At 41.7% G+C, this 19,271-nt stretch overlaps 1 protein-coding gene across 3 annotated transcripts in view; it reads right to left on the bottom strand.

Moving 5' to 3' along the window:
- The window catches only part of gabbr2 (gamma-aminobutyric acid (GABA) B receptor, 2), a 163,655-nt gene that overhangs the window by 114,229 nt on the left and 30,155 nt on the right, over positions 1-19,271 (bottom strand). For all 3 annotated transcript variants that reach the window (XM_083982251.1, XM_083982252.1, XM_083982253.1), the window contains one exon: positions 13,387-13,524. In XM_083982251.1, the coding sequence (XP_083838377.1) occupies positions 13,387-13,524 (138 nt within the window). The remainder of the gene's footprint in view (positions 1-13,386; positions 13,525-19,271) is intronic.

The following is a 19,271-nucleotide window of genomic DNA, read 5'->3' as shown; positions in this document are numbered from 1 at the left end:
AGCGGATCAGCATACATGTCTTTAGTCATGTCTTTACAGTACAATGACAATGTGTGTGTGTATGAGAGCGAGAGTGTGAGAGCGAGAGTGTGTGTGAGAGTGAGTGAGTGAGTGAGTGTGAGAGTGAGTGTGAGAGTGAGTGAGTGAGTGAGTGAGTGAGTGAGTGAGTGAGTGAGTGAGTGAGTGAGTGAGTGAGTGAGTGAGTGAGTGAGTGAGTGAGTGAGTGAGTGAGTGAGTGAGTGAGTGAGTGAGTGAGTGAGAGAGAGAGAGAGAGAGAGAGAGAGAGAGAGAGAGAGAGAGAGAGAGAGAGAGAGAGGGGTTCAAGGACGGACAAAATCCACTCTGTACTAATGAGCTAGCTGTGCTGCTCACTGTTTTGTCTCTCAGGTCCTCCTGCTTGCAAACCACTAAAAGGTTTGAATTAAAATTTTAAACAGAGCTGTGCTGTGCTGCCTGCATCTCAGGACATTTATATATAAAACACACTTCACGTAACCCAAAGCTCTGTGAGTCATATAGTTTTTGCGCTGTCTGTCTGTCAAGGTGGAAAAACTCTTGCTGTGTCTCCACAGCTGTTCAGAAAGCTCAAATAAGTTGACCTACATCAGAATATGTTTGAAGTCTGTCTGTATTTTGCAGTCTATTTCACCTTACCTTCACTGCTCACATTATTACAACATGTCACTGTCTTTCAGAGGAGGCTGGTCCATTGAGGCAGAGGAGGTTGGTCCTCCTCTATTTTTGAGAGGCAAAAGGAAAATTTATTTTTTATTTAAGAAAGAGTAACTGGTTGAAATAAATCATTACCAAATCTCAGTATAATTTATAAAATATTATATATGTATTTTATCATAAAAAAAGTTTGTTTTTTGGAAGAAAATCCACTTAAAACGGCTCAACTGCGCCGCCAGCAGGCTCAGGAGACAGAGCAGGCTGTGTGAGGAGCAGGGAGCAGGAAGGTGGGGGCTCTACGGAGGTGGCAAGATTTTTACCTCCCTAACTGGCCTCGGGGCGGGATCTTCTTCCATTGACTCAATGCATTTAGGATGTCTTCATCCTGACCTGTGATTGGCTAAGACACGTAAAATGACGTCATGACGGAGGAGGCTCTTCTGTACCAATCAGCAATCAGAACACAAGATTGACAGCAGGTTGGTCCAATGACAGTTCTCCAACCCCCCTTGGTTACTGTTGCTATGTGCGCCAAACTTTCACTCCCAGCCGTGCTGCTTATGCTGCTCCTAGCACAAGAAATAAGGAGTTTTCAGAGATATTGGCATCGATTTGAAAGGAAATATCAGCAGATTGCTGGATAAACTGTTAGGAGATATCAGAGAGAAGCAGTCAGAGAGATTGTTAATAGTTTTCAGTTACGTGACCTGGGCAGCTGGAGGGTAAACAAAGACACGACCGGACTTTTTTTTTTTTTCTCCGCCATCAGCTCAGGTAAAAGCATAGCTATATCTAAGAGGTAAAAGCCAAATATGTATGTAATTTGAGTGGAACACTTTGTTTTGTTATTAATAATTACAGATTTTCATGGTTTTTGTTTTTCCTTTTTAAATCTGTAAATCCCCACTGTGGCATTTACAGGTGTTGAACACTGGCCTGCTTTTTTTTTTTTTTTTACATCCCACATCCAAGATCATGGCTCTGTCTTTTTCATTAGGCCTGTGTTAATCTGAAAACAGTAAGATTTAATAAAATTATGTTGTTTTTAAGAAATCTTGTAAGACATTGTTTTACTGTTTAATTTTCATTGAATATAATAAAGTAGGGAGAAGTAGTGCTATAAAATAAAATGAGGCCGTGGACTGGTGTTCCTCCTGTCCTCCCTAATTTTTTCAGTCACCAGCCGCCACTGCTGTCTTTAAAGTCTACAATCTGCTGAACGCAAGACTAGAAAGTTCAGTTGCACACCATCGGTGGTTGGAGGCTCCAGTGAAGGACAGTTCTATACAGTACGTGGACTGCATTTCTGTGCTGTGCAGCAGATTTACTACTCGGTGGCCATGCCAACAACCAACATGTTTCTCGTTGTCATTTAGATGTTCTGTTTAATATCAAACAAGACGAGGGTGTGTGTGGGCTCTAAGCAGCTGCTGTGTTGCAAATGTGAAAATTAGCCAAATTTGTCATCTCTTCTGCAATGGATTTAAAGTGTATGTACATATACTGTACACTATGCTACTGTATGTGATTTAAAGACAGCATTACAAAGAAATGGCCTGATGTATAACGATGTAATTGTACCAGTTAGAAACCATAAAAGTCCTTAAATTGTGCCATTGAAAACGTCCATCTTCATATTACATGAAGACACTGCTCTGTCAAGTTTCAATATGCACATCATGCTACCAATTTACATGGAAATGTGATGCTGCAGATACTTCCTGACAAATGTCACACTATAAATGTATCATAATGCGGCAGAAAGCATGTTTTGACTATTCATGAAAGTAGTTGTCTTTCTGCGTCTTGAAACCGTACAAACCTCTATCTCTGCCAGCATAATTAGACTATGGGACTTCCTCGTGACGCTCCGCCACATCTTTGCCAATTATAGCAGTTCCCACTTTGTGCGCCCAGGGGTTTCTGAGACCCTTTGAAAAGGAAAACCCCTTTTGTTACAGGAGAGATTGAAAGGGAGAAAGAGAGAAGAGGGTTAGAGAGAAAAGGGGGAAGACGGAGATAGATTTGACATGGAGTGAGAGGAACGCGTTAGGAAGTGCCAGCACAAGACTGTTTGCATAAAAACTGAACATGCACGACTCAGTTTCGACATCTGTGCATGCATGGGTGTGTTCATTTATCCATATGAACAATTGTTTGTCTGTCTGAGTCTGAGCCTGAGTAGCACAGCTGTTCAAAGAGGACACCAAATGGCAGTGGGATTTGTGATTCAAGAGGAGAGAATCTATTCGCCTACTCCATGTCTCTGAAAAGGCAAATAAATCGTAGAAATCAAGTCAAATTTATATGATGTCATTTGAGCGGTAAAATATAAATTATTTCTTCCTGTATTTCAGTGACAGGAAAAAGTAAATAACCTCTTGGGTTTTCCTTCTTTTGTTGCTGGTCATTTGTCATGCTTGTTGTGGACGACTCATGAGCCGAGACGTGAACCAGCTCCAAAGATTCTGTTCAGCTTTTAACTGTTGCATTACTCATCATCCTGCATTGTGCGTGCCTTTGGGGTCATCTTAGCTGGGCGACCACTTGTAGAGATTATCCACAGAGCTTAATCAACTCCCTCCATAGATAGTTTGAGTCACTGTAGACTGATGAATATCCAGACTCTTTGAGATTACTGTGAAACCCTCTCAGCTTGATGCAGCGTTCTTGACAAAATGATATGCAGATAGTCACGTGGCTCCCAGAGAGTTAATGTCAGTGTTTGGCAGTGTGGCCCTGGCTCTGAGGTAAAAGCTGTTCTTAAGTCTGTTTGTCCATGATATGATGGACCTGAAGTGTCTGCCAGAGGGCAGCAGTCAAACAGATGATGTGTGGGATGGATCTCTCAGTATACTGTCTGCTCTGCTGAAGCAGCTCCGACTGAATAAGTCTTCCAAAAGAGGACAATGAACAGCCAATGATCTTCTGGGTAGTACCGATGACCCTCCGAGGGACTCCACTGTCCACTGAGCAGATGGTATACATGTACCAGGCAGAGATGCAGTACGTCAGCATACTCTCCATGAAACAGAGGTAGCAGAACACTGGCGGCTTTTCCTGCAGGTTTTTCTTTCTTTTCTTTTTTTCCTGAGGATGCCCAGGAAGTGGAGTCACAGCTGTGCCTTTTCACTCCTGCTGTGGGTTTGCTGGTGCAGAAGACGTCTTCACCGATGTGTGTACACTGGAACCTGAGAACAGGGACTCTCTCTGCACAGTCGTCATTGATGTATAATGGATGGGGGTGTGCACTATTCTTTAGGACCTCTATGTTGACTTTAGATTTGAGCATCTTTGTAGACTGGATATCTTCAACAGTCTCATAGACGGTGGAATAGGTGGAGCCCGATGATGCTTATACATACTAAAAATGTTTTCTTACTATTTCTCCCTCTACACTCTATAATCAATGGACAGTATACTTTAATATGCCCTCTCAGCTGTACTGTAGGCCTGTATCTCTTAAATTAGAGGAGGGCATGGAAACTTTTAGAGTCACAGTAGGATAAAGTAAAAATCTCTCAATGAATCTTATGAAACTTCAAAGAATAGAATCTTTTCCATAATCAGTGAGAGAAATCTGTGAATTGAAAACCAAAAATTCAAAGTAGCAACAGTCTGCCCTCTGATTTATACTCTGGGGTCCATGACTGTTCATAACGAATTTCATAGCAATCCATTAAACAGCTACATCAACACCTTGTGCAAATTCTACATGTGAAAACTGATTGGGGCTCTAATACAACTTCATTTGTAAACCACTGATCAGCTAAATCAAAACAGTCCAAAATCAGTTGTGACTTTTGCAATATAATTATAAAACAGCATATTGTGCAAACAGACATATGAACATATGTACAGATCTATGTAAGCCACAATTTTCATCTCTTTTACGTATTTACCTTAATTCATACTGCAATTATGTCTTCATGGACAATGTTGATGTGGCCTGAAGCTAAAAAAAAAAAAAAAAAAAAGTCATTTATCATGACTTATCAAACTGGCTTCCATTTGCAGCCACAGACTAAAAAGAGAGGTATTCAACCAACAGGGAATGAAAATAGCATTGAGCTCAGTATCAACTTCAAGGAGGCTTAACGCTTCTGCATTCTGATGCCCCGATAAAGGAAAAGAGGATCGTGTGGGAGGAATGAGACAGAAAAAGAGTGACAGAGAGGAAAAGGAATTTAATCAAGTAAAGAGGTTGAAAGAGTCTTTGAGCTTTTTCTGCCTTGATCTGTTGTTTGTGACACAAAATGTTTATGCCTGATGCAATTCAGTGCACTGGACAGGATGGACAAGTCTATAGCACAGTTAAGGTACGTGTAGCTGTAAACACATTTAGCAGTGACATAATTTGTATGTAAGTTATGAAAAGTTTTCCTTCTAAAATGTGTTTTTTCAAGCTAAACCAGTAACTCTGTTCACTGTTGACCCGACTGTGAAGACTGTGTTTATATGTTGTGCACAGGTTCTGATCCACAGTAATCAGTTTGTATCATTACTGGATACCATACTACACAGGAAGGAGGGGTAGGAGAAGCAATGGAAAGTATGGAGAGTCCTCTAATGATCTTTCCCTCTTTCCACTTCCCCTCTCTCTCTCTCTCTCTCTCTCCCACTAACTTTCCTCTTTCTTCTCTGTCTCTCTCTCTTCCTCCGTCTCTCTCCGAGGGGGAGTTGATGTTTCAGATATTAGTGAGCTGTGTCAGACAGTTAAACTGCCCTTTATCGATCCTCTAAGCTTCACTCTTTCCAAGCAGCCGTTACGCTTTTAATGGCTTGTAATGGAGCCGAGTCCTCTTTGATGTCCAATTGCTCAGTGAGTCCGCCCTTTTTTTTGATATTGATACAAAGGATCCTCCTGATGCTGGCCTCAGAGAAGCCAGTTTCCGACACAAATTTTTGGGTCGATGAGGTACCCAGCCCTGTAGTTCTAAAATGTCCATATGCTGGGAGGAGGAAAATCAGAGGAGATGGAGGAGAGAAGCAGACATTTTTGATTTTGTAAATCTCATTGCCACTAAAAAAAAAAGAAACTGTCCATTTACATAAACTCACTTCATCGTCTTCTTAGATAATCAGTCACTGTCAATCATCATCAACAAAAACCTCAAACCTCTCTGACTTGTTACTAAATATATGCTTTTCTCCTTTTGCACTTAGCAACACGTTTCCTCTCCTGTATGAAGCTATTTGGTATCTTAAGTGAGGTGAAGCTATGATCAGAGTGGAGCCCCTCAATTTACACTTGTTGTATGAAATTAATTGTATTCTGACATCCTGCAGCAGATGTGCAGTCTGACTTTCCTCAATCATTAAATGCAGCCTCCTGCTATTTCTTAAATTATATTTTTATGTGTTACCTCTTTTTTCCCCACTTGCTTTATGTTTTTCTGCAGTGCCTCCAACTAATTTCTCTTTCCTTCATATCTTTTTTTGTTTTTTTTTACTCTTCTTCAATGCAAAAATGGTTGTCTGGCAGCAGGAGTCAAATTGCAAATTAAGAGAATGTATTTTGGCCACGACAATAAAGACAAATAAGCCACACATCTGAGCTTGATTTATTTGTGTACTTTTTTTTAAGATTAACATTAATAACCAATTCAATTTATCATGTTTCCTGTTCAAAGCTTTATTTTCATCTACAAACTAAAAGTTGTATACACCCAGCTAGCTCTTCAAAGTGCTATGGACTCTATGACCTAAATAAAAAATATCAAAGCCTGGAAGCCCCAAAAGAGAAAATAGAAAGTGGAAGAGAACCAGGATTTGGGGGCACACACAAAAAAAAAGAAAGAAAGAAAAAACACACACACACACATTACAGTCTTCACAAGATACGTGTGTATGATAATGTCTCTGTGTGAAACATCAAAAACAAGATGTGTCTAGTTTGTTTATTGTTGCTGGTGGCTGGCAGGTCGCGCACCATCATTAGTGCTGTGAGTATGACACACTGATTTTCTTTCTACTCACCCTCTCTCAGGAAACTACTGGGGGAACGATAGCACTCGAATGCAAGGGTGGAATCCAGCATGTATTCATCTTGTATTCCTTTTGAATGTGTCTCATAGACCTTGGTGTCAAAGATGTGTCAGTGGTGAAAAAATAAAAAAAGAAAGAACGAGAAACTGTTTCCGTTTGTTGTTCCTATACTTCCTTGAGAAGAACAGGAAGAGAAAGATGTTCTGTCAAAGCTCCTGTTCTTATTGAGTGTCTGTAAACTAGCATGTTTATTCAATATGTGACACCGACAGTTGCAACCCGTTAACGAGTTGTATTCAACAAATGTTACTAATTAGCTAATTACTGTGTTTCTCGTTAAATGGTGCGCATTCAGCACTTCCAATAGGTACAACAGCATGTGTGAGCTCAGCTTACAGTGCACACTGCTGCATTCTACAAGTGCAAGAGGCATTCATGGCCAAAAGAAAACTGATTAATGCATAACACTGCCTGTATTTAATATTTTCTTGAGTCTTTTTTCCCTTGAGCGGTACAGGAAAAAAGGAATTGTGACAGATTCAATGTGAAAACACTGGAATTAAGAGGAACTCTTTCCATTTTTACATCTGTGCAGCAGGCTCATTTGTCTTTGAATTGGCTTTGCTTTAAATGTCAACATTCGCCTTGTTTAACTTCATCAGCAGCCTGTCGCAGAAATCTGGAGTGTAATTTACAACCCATAAAAAGGATGTTGAGTCGTCCACCCACTCGGTTTCCCAACAGTACCTCCTCTATATGGATTACACAACAGAAGCGAGTCTCTGGCCATATAAAAGCGGCCGTGACGTCAAGAGAGAGACATCACTGCCATCTTCCTCTGGGACTTGTCTAGAGGCTTTGAGACAGTATGATAATTAGACATAACTGCCCCTCCTGGGTGGCATTCGTGGAGACCGAAGTTCAAAAAATTAATCCACAAGGCTGGACCTTGAACACACGCAAACACACAAGCGACCAAATATGACAATGGATGTGTTCGGCAAGTCATTAAACCTTTAGAGGACAGTTTATATAACCTTTAGTTGCCAAGCAAAACCAGCACACACACACACACACTCAGCACAAATAAGTCACCCTGAACTTTACTCATAATGTTGATTTATGATGATCTATTGTGATGCTCGCTCTATCCCTGCCCTCGCACTCTGAGATTTTAGCCTAAACTTTGGAAGACATGAAATATTGATACGGTACACAGGAGGATTTGACGTAAGTGAGGCAGAATACTGCAGTGCTAGGCATCACATGTTTTATTGAAGCATCCAGTGTAGCACTCAGGGAGAGTGAGAGAAAGAAAATAGGAAAAAGACGACATTAAAGAATTGGTGGAGGCTCTAAGAAAGAGAACGGTGGGCCGAGAGGGGGCAGGGATGCAACTTTCCTGTCCCTAAATTGCCTGGTTTAATGAAGCATTGACGATCAATAGAGCAAGTGAAGAAGAAAAATGGGCCTCATATGCGGGTAAATATTTGCTCCGTGTCCAGGTCTTGACCATAATACCTGGAGAAGGTGCATCCACTTTTTCCTCCTCCAAAATATTGACTTCATTATTCAGCCTTCCTAAGAGATAAATGAATCGAGAGAATTGGTGCTAAAGTTTGTGCAAGCTCTACACTGAGGCACAAGTTCAACAAAAACTACAACACAAAGACGAGTGAACAAAGGTTTTCTAGTCTGCATTAATGGATACTTCACTGTGCATCTGGATCGATAACATCTCTGACAGTCACAGTCACTCCTTTTTCCAATACAAACCCAGGAATGAAAGTAAATATTTATAAAAAAAAATTAAAAAAAAAGTGTAATGCATGAAGGCCCATGGTCAAGTGCAGCAGGGATGACATATTTTTGCGGTTCTACACAGACGTTAGGACCACCCTGGTCCCCTTGGCAAAAAACCTATTGTGATTCTTCTCTTGGCTTTTGGATTATTGCAGAAAATAAATTTTGTGAATCCTAAACGTAACTGCCAGAAGTAAAAAGCTACTGTTCTGCTAAAGGCAAGCTTTACCGCTGTTGTATGACTTATATCACCACCACTAAACTATCTAAAAGAGTTAGTGTGCGTACCTCTTCTACAAACAACTCTAAAAAGTTACAAATAGTTTGTAGGAGTTTGATATATTATTTGGTTTAATATTTCCTGTGTACAATTGGGTAGTGGTCTACAGTAATTCATGTAGTTTGGGAGATTAGTGGATAGGAGAAGGTTGTACGGGGAAAAAAACAGCAGAGGATGAAAGTGGCATGAACTAATTAATTTTTGGGACAATGAACTGAATCATACATTTTGAACGTGACTTATACAGTAGTTCATTTCAATATGTGTGAACAAAACTTTGAGCTAGCTCTTGCGAGGTGTGAACAACACTGGATGTGACACCTGTCCTCTACAATGTACGTCCACTTCTACAAATTATCATTCAAAGGAGAAACACTCTTGTGCCTTCTTCTCTTCCAAATTACAACAGGAAAAAAAAGGAGCATAATTTTTCATTAAACACTCAACGTGGCTGAAAATGAACAGTGCCACCACTGATAGGCCTAATTGGTGAATGAGAAGGGGCCAGCAAGCGACAGCAGGGTGGGTTGGGGCCATTTCCTGGCACTCAGTGAGCTATTTACAGAAAACAGACACCACTGCTGTGAGGGAGAGGGCCTTTCCTAAGTTAAAAAAAAACAGGGCAAAGAGACTTGGCTGTTAACAGACACCTGTGCCAGCAAGTATTTTAAAGGCTCACCAAATGCTTTCTGGAATTATATAATATCATAGTGAGGAGAACACAAGATTAATCACACCAAGATGGCTGCCAAGACAATGGCTTGGTCTTGCGGGAAAAAAACAACAACAAAAAACACAGCAATCAGTGGCATTTGTGGCTGATGGCAGCTCACAAACACAGCTGTGTCTTGCCCTGTTTCTTTGAATTTCAATGTATGCTATTACAGTCCATCTCTGCTCCTGTCTGTCTATTCTTCCAACATTCCCCTCAATCCTCTCCTCGCCATCTGTCCATTGGCCCTGGCAACAATCTAAGCCACCATTTTAATTTGCATGTGCAGTCATTTTAGCACATGTATAGTACAGCATTATAACCAGTGGCTCTCAGTACGGAGCCAAGGAGTGCACCTCAGGCAAGTAGGTGGACAAACGAACCACGGCAGCAGCATCACAAGACACGAGTCGGAATCGCAGTGTGACAACAGATCAATCCTTACATACAGTACATAAAGAGCTTAACACTGTGCTGCTGGCGAAATCACCACGGCCTGCCATCTGTGCACATGGGTGTGTGTGTGTGTGTGTGCGTGTGCGTGTGTGTGTGTGTGTGTGTGTGTGTGTGTGTGTGTGTGCGCGCGCGCACGCACTGGTCAGTGTATGTGACTGTGTGAAAGAAAGATTTACTGTAACATATAAGGCTTTGTGCTGCATGCCTCACATTATTATACAGTTACAAGCAACATTCATTTGTATAAAAGCTCTCATATGTGCCTTTCAAAATCTGATTGACTAGAAATCAATCTCTCCATAATTGATCAATTGAAATAATAATAACAACAATAACAACTTTTCTATAGCACTTATCGAAATTAAAATCACAAAGTAATCTGTATGTAACACACAGGATCATTAAAATAAAAACAAGCAAATACTGACAAGACAATAAAATTAGTTAGTGAGTTTTAAGTAGAGATACTGAGGTTGCCTGCCTGAGAATGTCATATTTGGAAGGAAGTTCGCAAATTTTCCAGACAGTTGCATTTTGAGCTTCTACAGTTCAAATACAGCTGAAGCAGCCCAATGACACCTTTGGCTGTCTCTGCTGGTCACATGTCCTTTGACTCTGCAGGATGTAACTGAGCTCATAAAAATATATATATATATATCGATTGTGGATTTTGAGTAAAAAAAAATCGACTGATAATGTTGTTCTAAGTCCTCCTCTGCTTTAAGTATGAGTACAGTATATGCATTCAAGTGTGTGTATGGAGCGTAATGAACGGGTTTGCAGTGGGAGTTTATTTTTGTTGAGCCTTTCAAAGCTGACTTCATTAGGCATCAACACTGATTGAAAGCTATTTTTATGGGTGTATGATTAAGCTTTTTCCAGGAGTGGTTGTTCTCTCAGCTATCTCAACTGGAGATAGTATCTGCCAGATCCCCGTTTTGATGTGGAAATGATGAGCTTGTTAAGCCTGGCCCATAAAAGTCACCATGGAAAATTCTCTATTTCCTCGCACACCAACTCAAGTCTTTCAGACGGCATGCCAGGCCTGGGTAATAAATATGCAGGGTGACAGAATTCACAATTTAAAAAACAGATTCCTGCTGACATGGCACGCTAAACACTGTGAGATGCAGGATTCAAAACTTCTATTCATCTTTCCTCCCCTCTGTACCTTCCTCTTCCACTTCGGCGAGGCTCCTTCTCGTACGTACACAGACAAAAGCTTCATTCCAGCTTGGAGGAGTGGCTACAGTAACTATAACTCCCAGCACATGCCGTCAAAATGCATTGAGTCATCTGTCTGCCAGAAAAACACCCGAGTGTACTCTGCATTCAAACACGTTTACACACATATACACAACTCTATGTGCATATTTTCATGTCGACATAAAGTACAGTAAGTGGGCTGGAACAAAAGGTCTCAGGCCAACAATGTAAGAGGCCCTCAGCGCAAGGACCAGCTTGTTAAGTACACAAAGTTGCCACCTCTCTGTGCATTTCTGCTCCACGGAACAACTGAAAACTGTCTGGTGTGTTGTTCACATCCACTGACGTGTCTTACTGCAGAATCCAAGCAAACATTATAGTTTCTTGGTGACTCATGCTCCATGATGAGTAGGCAGCTCAGGTCTGCAAAGGCATCTTACATCTCAGCACACTACCCTCAGCTTGTGATACTGTACCACACCTAAAACCAGAATGTACAACACATATAAAGCGTAACTCTACACCATTGATAGACATTAGCTCTTTAATAAGAAAAGCACTTGAAAGACTAGCTCTTTATGGACATCTGATTCAAGAAGTAATGAGCCTCCACATGGTGCTAGACAGCAGCTGAGTAGGAAATGATACCTTGTTACCCTTATGTACAGTAGATGTGAGGAGATTTGATTCTTCCAGGACTGATGTGGACAGTATAACGACCCTAAAAGCATCCTCGACAACAACAACAACATCATGTCGTCAAAATGTTAATGTCCTGAAATGTTTCTGCCATTGTTTGTGATTTTCAATAACAGGGATTTGTTGTAGAAATGCTCCATGCACAATGTTCACAGAGGCTAAAAAATATCTTGCTGCTTCTGATGTTTTTTTTGCACTACATTGAGTTCAGTAGCGAGAATCGTGGAGTATAATTGTTACTTTTATCAACAGAGTTGTAGTAGTGTGACGTCCCTACTGCTGACTGCTTTTACTAGAGTGCCCTTGCTCCACATCGGCTGGCCTGAAGAAAGCAATTTAGTTGCTTGTGGCAACAGCCTCCCAGTTTCCCTTGACAGTGAATTCAAGTGTGAATTCTCAAGGCATGTCCTTTAAACACAGCTACATTCTAGGTGTTTTCTTGACCATTCACCTTTACTTTTCCTCTCAGTCACTTGCTTCCTGGCATTCAGGCAGTGTTACAATGTATATTTGGGATCAGATCAGCATTGTCTGTGTATTGATAGCAAAAAGAGTGTGGTTGGTTAAGTGCTCAGAGGAACATGCTGTCCTGTAGTCAGAGTGCTCTGCAGAGCAGGGGATTGCTACTGCACTTCTCACAGGAAATCACTGCCAAACAAGCCAATAAACAGAGAGTGGAGCATGCACACACACATACATACACAACACAGAAGAAAATACTTAAGAATACTTTGAATTTAACTATGACTTGAACCACAACAAAAAATATTCTTCCTTTCATTCCCTCATCCTGCCCATCTTTTCACTCAAGTGACTCTGAACACATCAACGCAACATGAAAAGCAGCTGATTCACAGTAATTGCAAATGGAAGAAATATCCCATGTAATGTCACCCTCAGTTCAAAATGCAGCCTCTTGAATAATAGCATCCCTAGTGCAAGCTTCACTTCTTCCTTATCTGTGCCTGATAACCTTTGTTCAACAAATTAATTGTATTCTCCTGGAGGATGCATTTTGCCTTTTTGGTACTACAGCACATCACAGAGAAACTCTAAGCAATAACTGAGGGGGTCACAACTTTACTGGATCTAAGAATAGTGCGCAAACACTGAGCTCGACTAAGTTAATAGCAGCAAAGGCCATTACTGTACTGTAAGTATGAAAGAACATAACTGAATCGTAAAATCTATTACTTGTCATAAATCTATGATATGTATATAAGTAGGTAATTAACATTGACTGACCAGCTTGGTTGAGCTCGTATCAATGACAAAACACCTCAGAAACATATTTTCAGCTATAAATGCTGCATGAAACAGTAACAACTAAATCCCAGGACGTATTTGAACAACACAAAATAAAGTGGCAAGATAGCTCAAAACTCAATTAAATGGCAAAATTAAGTTTCTGGTTGTGCCACAGAAAAAATAAAGAAAGGTTAAACCATGTATTAGCAAGACTTACGGCGTGTCTATTCCTCTTCATTCTGCCCACTGATGGACTTGGATCACCAACAGTGCAAATATATTCCACATGTACACGTTATGATATATACAGTAGGTCTCCTACCTGCACCAGATTCCAACCTTCCAAGGACTCGGCAATGATGGAGGTCACAGAGGGGCAGACACCGCCAAAGATCATCAGGTGTTTGGGACCGTAGCATATGGCATCAAAGAAGGCCCTCAGTCCCTTGGCGTTGTCACACTGCAGACACAGAGAGCGAGAGACAGGAGGGAGAGAAAGGAGGGATATTTTAAATAGTTGTTAGAGGAAAAGGCAAAGGAAGAATGGTAAAAGGAAACAAAGTAGCCAAATATCAGATTTGGGAAAAGTGGTTGAGAAAATGTGGATTGAAACAAGGAAGAAACTGAGGGGAAAGTTATACACTACAAGGCAACATTAGATATTCAAGCCAGTTTTTGGATTATCAATACCTGAATGATATATCAGACTTTGTACTCACATACAGCATTAGATTCTTTTTGATCAACCGATCAGAAATGTTCTTCACCTCCTGACAAGCTGTAGAAGATTTTTCATACTTTGCTCAGGGTAATAATTGATACCTTAACATAGGACTCCATCAATGAATCAATATCTACTGTACAAGAAAAAAACCCTGTGCTTGCGAGGTCATTACACTTCGACATACTGTCATAGATACAGGACAAAACTAGCATCATGACGAAATGTCAGTTCATGTATCATCCTACCGCTGACGGAAAACTATTTTGACATTTTGATAACATTTAACTTGTCTTAGCACTATGACATGTGTGTGTGTGTGCGTGTTGTCTTTGAAACCATCATGTAAAACAACAGAGCACACTAGTTGCAATAGCGGCCCCCGCTCTGATCTGGTGCAGCAGAATGCAGCCATTTCAAGTCACTATAGCAACCAGAGGAAAAGAGTGTGCGAAAAAGAGAGAGGGAGAGAAATGAGAGAAGAGGGGGAAAAAAACAGTGTAGGTTCCTATTGATTGCTACATGAGCTGGCTAACTGGTTTTGCTGTGATTCCCTGATTTCCACAGTTTGTAATGATATTCCTATCAGCAGTAAACACTTCCCCCCTCAGTCTTCTATTATTGCCACTCAATTCAGGATGTGTTCCTGTGTGCGGCTGATAGATAGATGGACTGGCTGCCTGAATGGCAGGTGGTATGTGTGTGTGTGTGTGTGTGTGGGTGGGTGTGGGTGTGTTTCCGCCTTCTGACACAGTCCATCTCATCTGGAGAGTCATTTGACCTTGTTAGCCATCAGCCAGCGACTGAATGAGATTTCCCACTGAACAACAGCACAGCGGGTCCTCCAGAGCGCAGATTGAAAAACCGAAAATCGAATGTGGAGGATGGAGACCACTAACTACATATATGATGCTGTATGTTGTGATCCGTTGGTAACTTTATTAAGAGCATGGCGGGTGTCGCGGCTGGAGGGGGTGACAAGTTTACATCTAGTGGTCTTCTTGTCTGTTTCATGGAGAGGACGATCACAGTCGTGATTCACAGCACGAGTCGAAAGTGAGAACACAAACTTTTGTGGCCATCACTCTGCATTCCACTCACCCCTCACCAGTCAGATTGAATCATGTGCTGAGGTTGAAGTCATCAGACTCTTTTGTCTGAATGCCTTTCATTTTTTAAAGTAGAGGACCAATTACTGGTAAAAACATGGTTGGTTTTCCCCTCTGCGTGTACATTCACACCAGTAGAGAACAATGTATGCTGTAATGCCAGTCAAAAATAGACTAGATTGCGGATACGCCTCAGGTGAAATGAGAGGGAGAAGATGTGATTAGACACAGTGGGGATTCCTTATCCTGGCCACACAGCTGAATAAAACAGCAGGCTATTAAGGAAGATATCCCATTTGCATACTCTTATCATTCATTTCTCTCCAGCTGGCCATAATAAGGTGGGCTGGTAGGATTGCAACTCTCAATTGGTTACCATGCAACAGAAAAGAAAATGTGGGCAACTAAACTTGTCAACGTGAGTACAATAGAGCTTGGCAGTGTTGCAGGTTTAAGCTGATTTATTACCGAGAATGACAATGTAGTGTAGGTGGTCAAGAATGGTTATCTTCCTCACCCCCTCCGCAGCAGTCTGTGTGTGTGTGTGTGTGTGTGTGTGTGTGTGTGTGTGTGTGTGTGTGTGTGTGTGTGTGTGTGTGTGTGTGTGTGTGTGTGTGTGTGTGTGTGTGTGTGTGTGTGTGTAAGCAGGGTGATTTTAAGGCAAGTCAGGGCTCATTGTGGCCACAGCTATATTTTGACAGACTTGAAAACAGGTTTATGTTAAGTTTTAAAAAGAAACAGGTTGTAACAGACACCCAAAAGTCAACTCATCTGCAGATTATCCTATTTTTGATCTATGAGATTTAAGATAAGGAAAATTCTTATCCGTTTCCTGAAGCTCAAGGTTGCTTGCAAAATGACTTGAGCCCTTTACCATCTCTAGTTGCTTATTTTTCTGTTGATCGACTAATCAGTTTTCAGTTTCAAGTGAAGCTGAGCGCTACCTCTCCTTCCCTCTCCTCCATTCCTCTGTTCACTCCGCCTGCTTCATTCATCCTCTGTTACTTTTGCCGTGCACACATGCACACAATCTGTTGTGACTGCTCACAGAGCCTTGACTGGTGTGTTGTCATGCCAACGTGTGACTATCCACACTTTGTGCACTAGATGAGGGAGGAGGCCGTGGCAGGGCCGGTGTAGCGATGGCTATATTTAGCCTCTCATTAGGTAGCACAACCACTCAGACATTAATCAATACTTATTCAGCTATGGAGAGGCTGTATAGCTTAATGCCAGATAGGCAATGCGGGATGGAGAAGAGAGACAGCCGAACATAATGGGACCCAACGAGTGAAGAGACATGGAGATAGTGATGGTGATGGCAGGGGAAAGGGGGAGAAAGGAGCAGCTGAGAGAGAGAGAGAGAGCGAAGAGGTATTAGCCTGACATTAACCGTGCTCTAATAAAGCCGAGTCAACCAGTATTATAAACCTGCCCTCCATTATAACCCCACAATGGAGTAATTCATGACCGTGAGATTGATTCAGTGGCTCTCTATGATGCTCAGCAGCTGCAGTGTGCTGCAGATTTGTCCACACTCCGACAATTATGGAAGGAGGACATTTTAATATCAAATCGAAAACTGTTTTGATTATATTTCAAATCTTAAGATCACCTTGTGTTATTTTCCTTCCCGTACATTAGCCACACCCTCCCTCCGCACTTCACTCTTCTCTCTTTCAAATCTATTTTCAGCAGCACTGAGATCTTTTAAGCATTTTTCAAGGATTTTGGAGCAGCTGCTGAGGGGTTTGGGTGTGTGCTGCATCTCACAGCAGCAATTTTCCCTGAGAAATATGCTCCACACAAGGTATAAACAGAGACAAATATCTCAGTCCTAGAAAACACAAATAAGTTCTGAGGAAAAGCTGTTACAATGAGAACGGCATGGCAGCACTTAACTACCAAGCCGACCAGCAAGAAATACTACAGCACTTTATTTCCCTCTTCTGCACTCTGAAATCTAATTCCTGGCATTTGGAGGCCATTTGGAGCAGATCGATGGAGTTAACGCCCGTAGTAATCTGTTTGACCGCTTTGGGAGGCGGCCAAGGTGTGTGTGTGTGTGTGTGTGTGTGTGTGTGTGTGTGTGTGTGTGTGTGTGTGTGTGTGTGTGTGTGTGTGTGTGTGTGTGTGGGTGTGTGGGTGTGTGGGTGTGTGGGTGTGAGGATGGGGCTGGTGGGGTTGCCAGGGTGAGGACTGGTGGTGGAAGAACCTAGAAATGGAAACTCAGGAGCAGTGTATACAGTAGTCCTGTTTAAGTTGAACATCCATAAACAGAAAAATGACTTTCCTGTTCATAATGTACACGCTGGAATCGGTTGTACTCTTCAGTCACTGGATTTAGAGCAACTTTCTTACAATAGTCGAGCTATTAACGTTTTTATTTTTGTCCAAATGGTCTCCTCCTCAGCTTGACATTTCACTCCACTGAGTTCGAAACACCTCCCTAACCATTTGGAGGATATTACTGATGGGACGGCTTGCCAGGGAAGAGTTTATTTCAAATGCTCCTCAATCCATTGTCTCCATTACATTTGCTTCACTCTGACCTTTACACAAAGCTACTGAGATTCATTCTTATTGATTTATCATTACATGATGGCATTAGCCTACTGTTATTGCGCTACTGATAAATCACACTCAATTAGGCCAAATGTGAGGAAACAGCTGCCCTGGATTTTTTTTTTACCTATTATATAATGTTTCATGTGATAATTTGCATCTAATTTTGAACAACACTCTGTAACGTTGCATGTATTTAAAGGTCATACTGCACAAAGGCCTGTAGATATAGTATGAGATAAAGCCCATTGTCTTTCTCTGGCAGTACATTTAAAGCACATTGCACCGATGAAAATTCATGAGTCATAGAGGGCTGAACGCATCCAAACTCTTTGTGAAAGTTTGATCCACAGTTTCAGTATAACAGAGGGAGAGTGTATTTCAGCTTCCCTTGGAAAATTAACCTGCCCCTGCTAACTACTGTAGGGACAGCCATAGATCAGCACGCCTTGGGGCTTGTCCTTCACTAAAAAGCCAGAGCCTCACCTCCATCTCACCAGTGTATGTAGAATGACCCAGTGGATACCACTGGAGTGTTTCCATGTGTGTACTGTATGTGTGTGTGTATTTGAGTGTGTAGATGTATGTGTGATATTGTGACAAGAACAAGAGCTGATAAGAGCACCAGGCTGGAGCTAACCATGATGAAATGCCTTGTTAGCGCTGCAAACAGAGGCAGCTGCACCTGTCCCTCGTCTAATGGCAAATTACTGCACCCAAATCAGCAACCTGAGGCCCAACACTGCACACATACACACACACATAAGAGGAAGAGCCATATAACAACAGAGAGACACAGGGAGGGGAGAGCCTGATCTGATGTCAGAAGCAATCTGCTCTTCACACACTGCATTTATTCATGACAAGGCCAACAGCACAGGTGATTACCAAGAACAAAATGCGCAAGAATCCCACCGTGTAATATGTGTCTTTATGGGTTACGGTCAGATGTGTATACACTGTCAGCTCATCTGTACAGATAATGTGATGTAATTTATCCCCCAAAAAAGCGAATGAATGCATTACAGCTTCAGATATGTGTGAATTTGATGAGTGCGACAACATAACAACATTTGCTCTTTCAGTCGAATAGGCACAATTAATTGTGAACTTCCATACTTGGTTTCATTTGTGTTAGGATTATTTTCCAGTCTTTAGCCAGTAGATTTTACTCGCAATGCTTCACTGAGGATACAGGCGTAACAGGAATATTTATCTAGGAAGGCCCAATACACAAAAGAGGGACTAACGACAACCCAGAGACACATCACACACACACACACACACACACACACACAAACACACACACTGCAATGAATGAATTTAGAATTGAGATAAACATCTGGTGCATGCTCCCTCCTCATAACATGCCTCTACACGTATGAGAAACACTTAACGTAACATAAAACGAATGTTCAAGGAGCTACAAACATTTGTCAGCATAAACCCTTTAGATCCTGCACACTGCAGGGCCATTAACGTACATTTTTGCGCTAACAACAGAAACGGCACTGTCACTGCTGATGTTGCTCTCAGGGCACACATACACATCCCCCCCTTGCCGTCGTGCTGCACACTTCTCTGACGCGTCGAGCAGCGCAGCAGCAGTGCAGCAGCTGCGAGGAGCCGGTCTTTTCTAACAGCTACATCTGCCTCCTGCATGCACTCCTCATTGAATTACTTCCACATCTCCAAGCCAGGAGGGGCAATGAGAGCCAGGCTGAATCCAGCGATTGCTAAAACATATGCTTGGCATTATAAAGCCCTATAGAGTTAGCAGGGTGCAGCCAATAGGTCAGATCTAAAGGAGAT

This window comes from Trachurus trachurus (assembly GCF_905171665.1).
Source record: "Trachurus trachurus genome assembly, chromosome: 11".
NCBI classification, from domain to species: Eukaryota; Metazoa; Chordata; class Actinopteri; order Carangiformes; family Carangidae; genus Trachurus; species Trachurus trachurus.
Note: the sequence above shows the minus strand (reverse complement) of the source record. Positions and strands in the feature narration are given on the sequence as shown.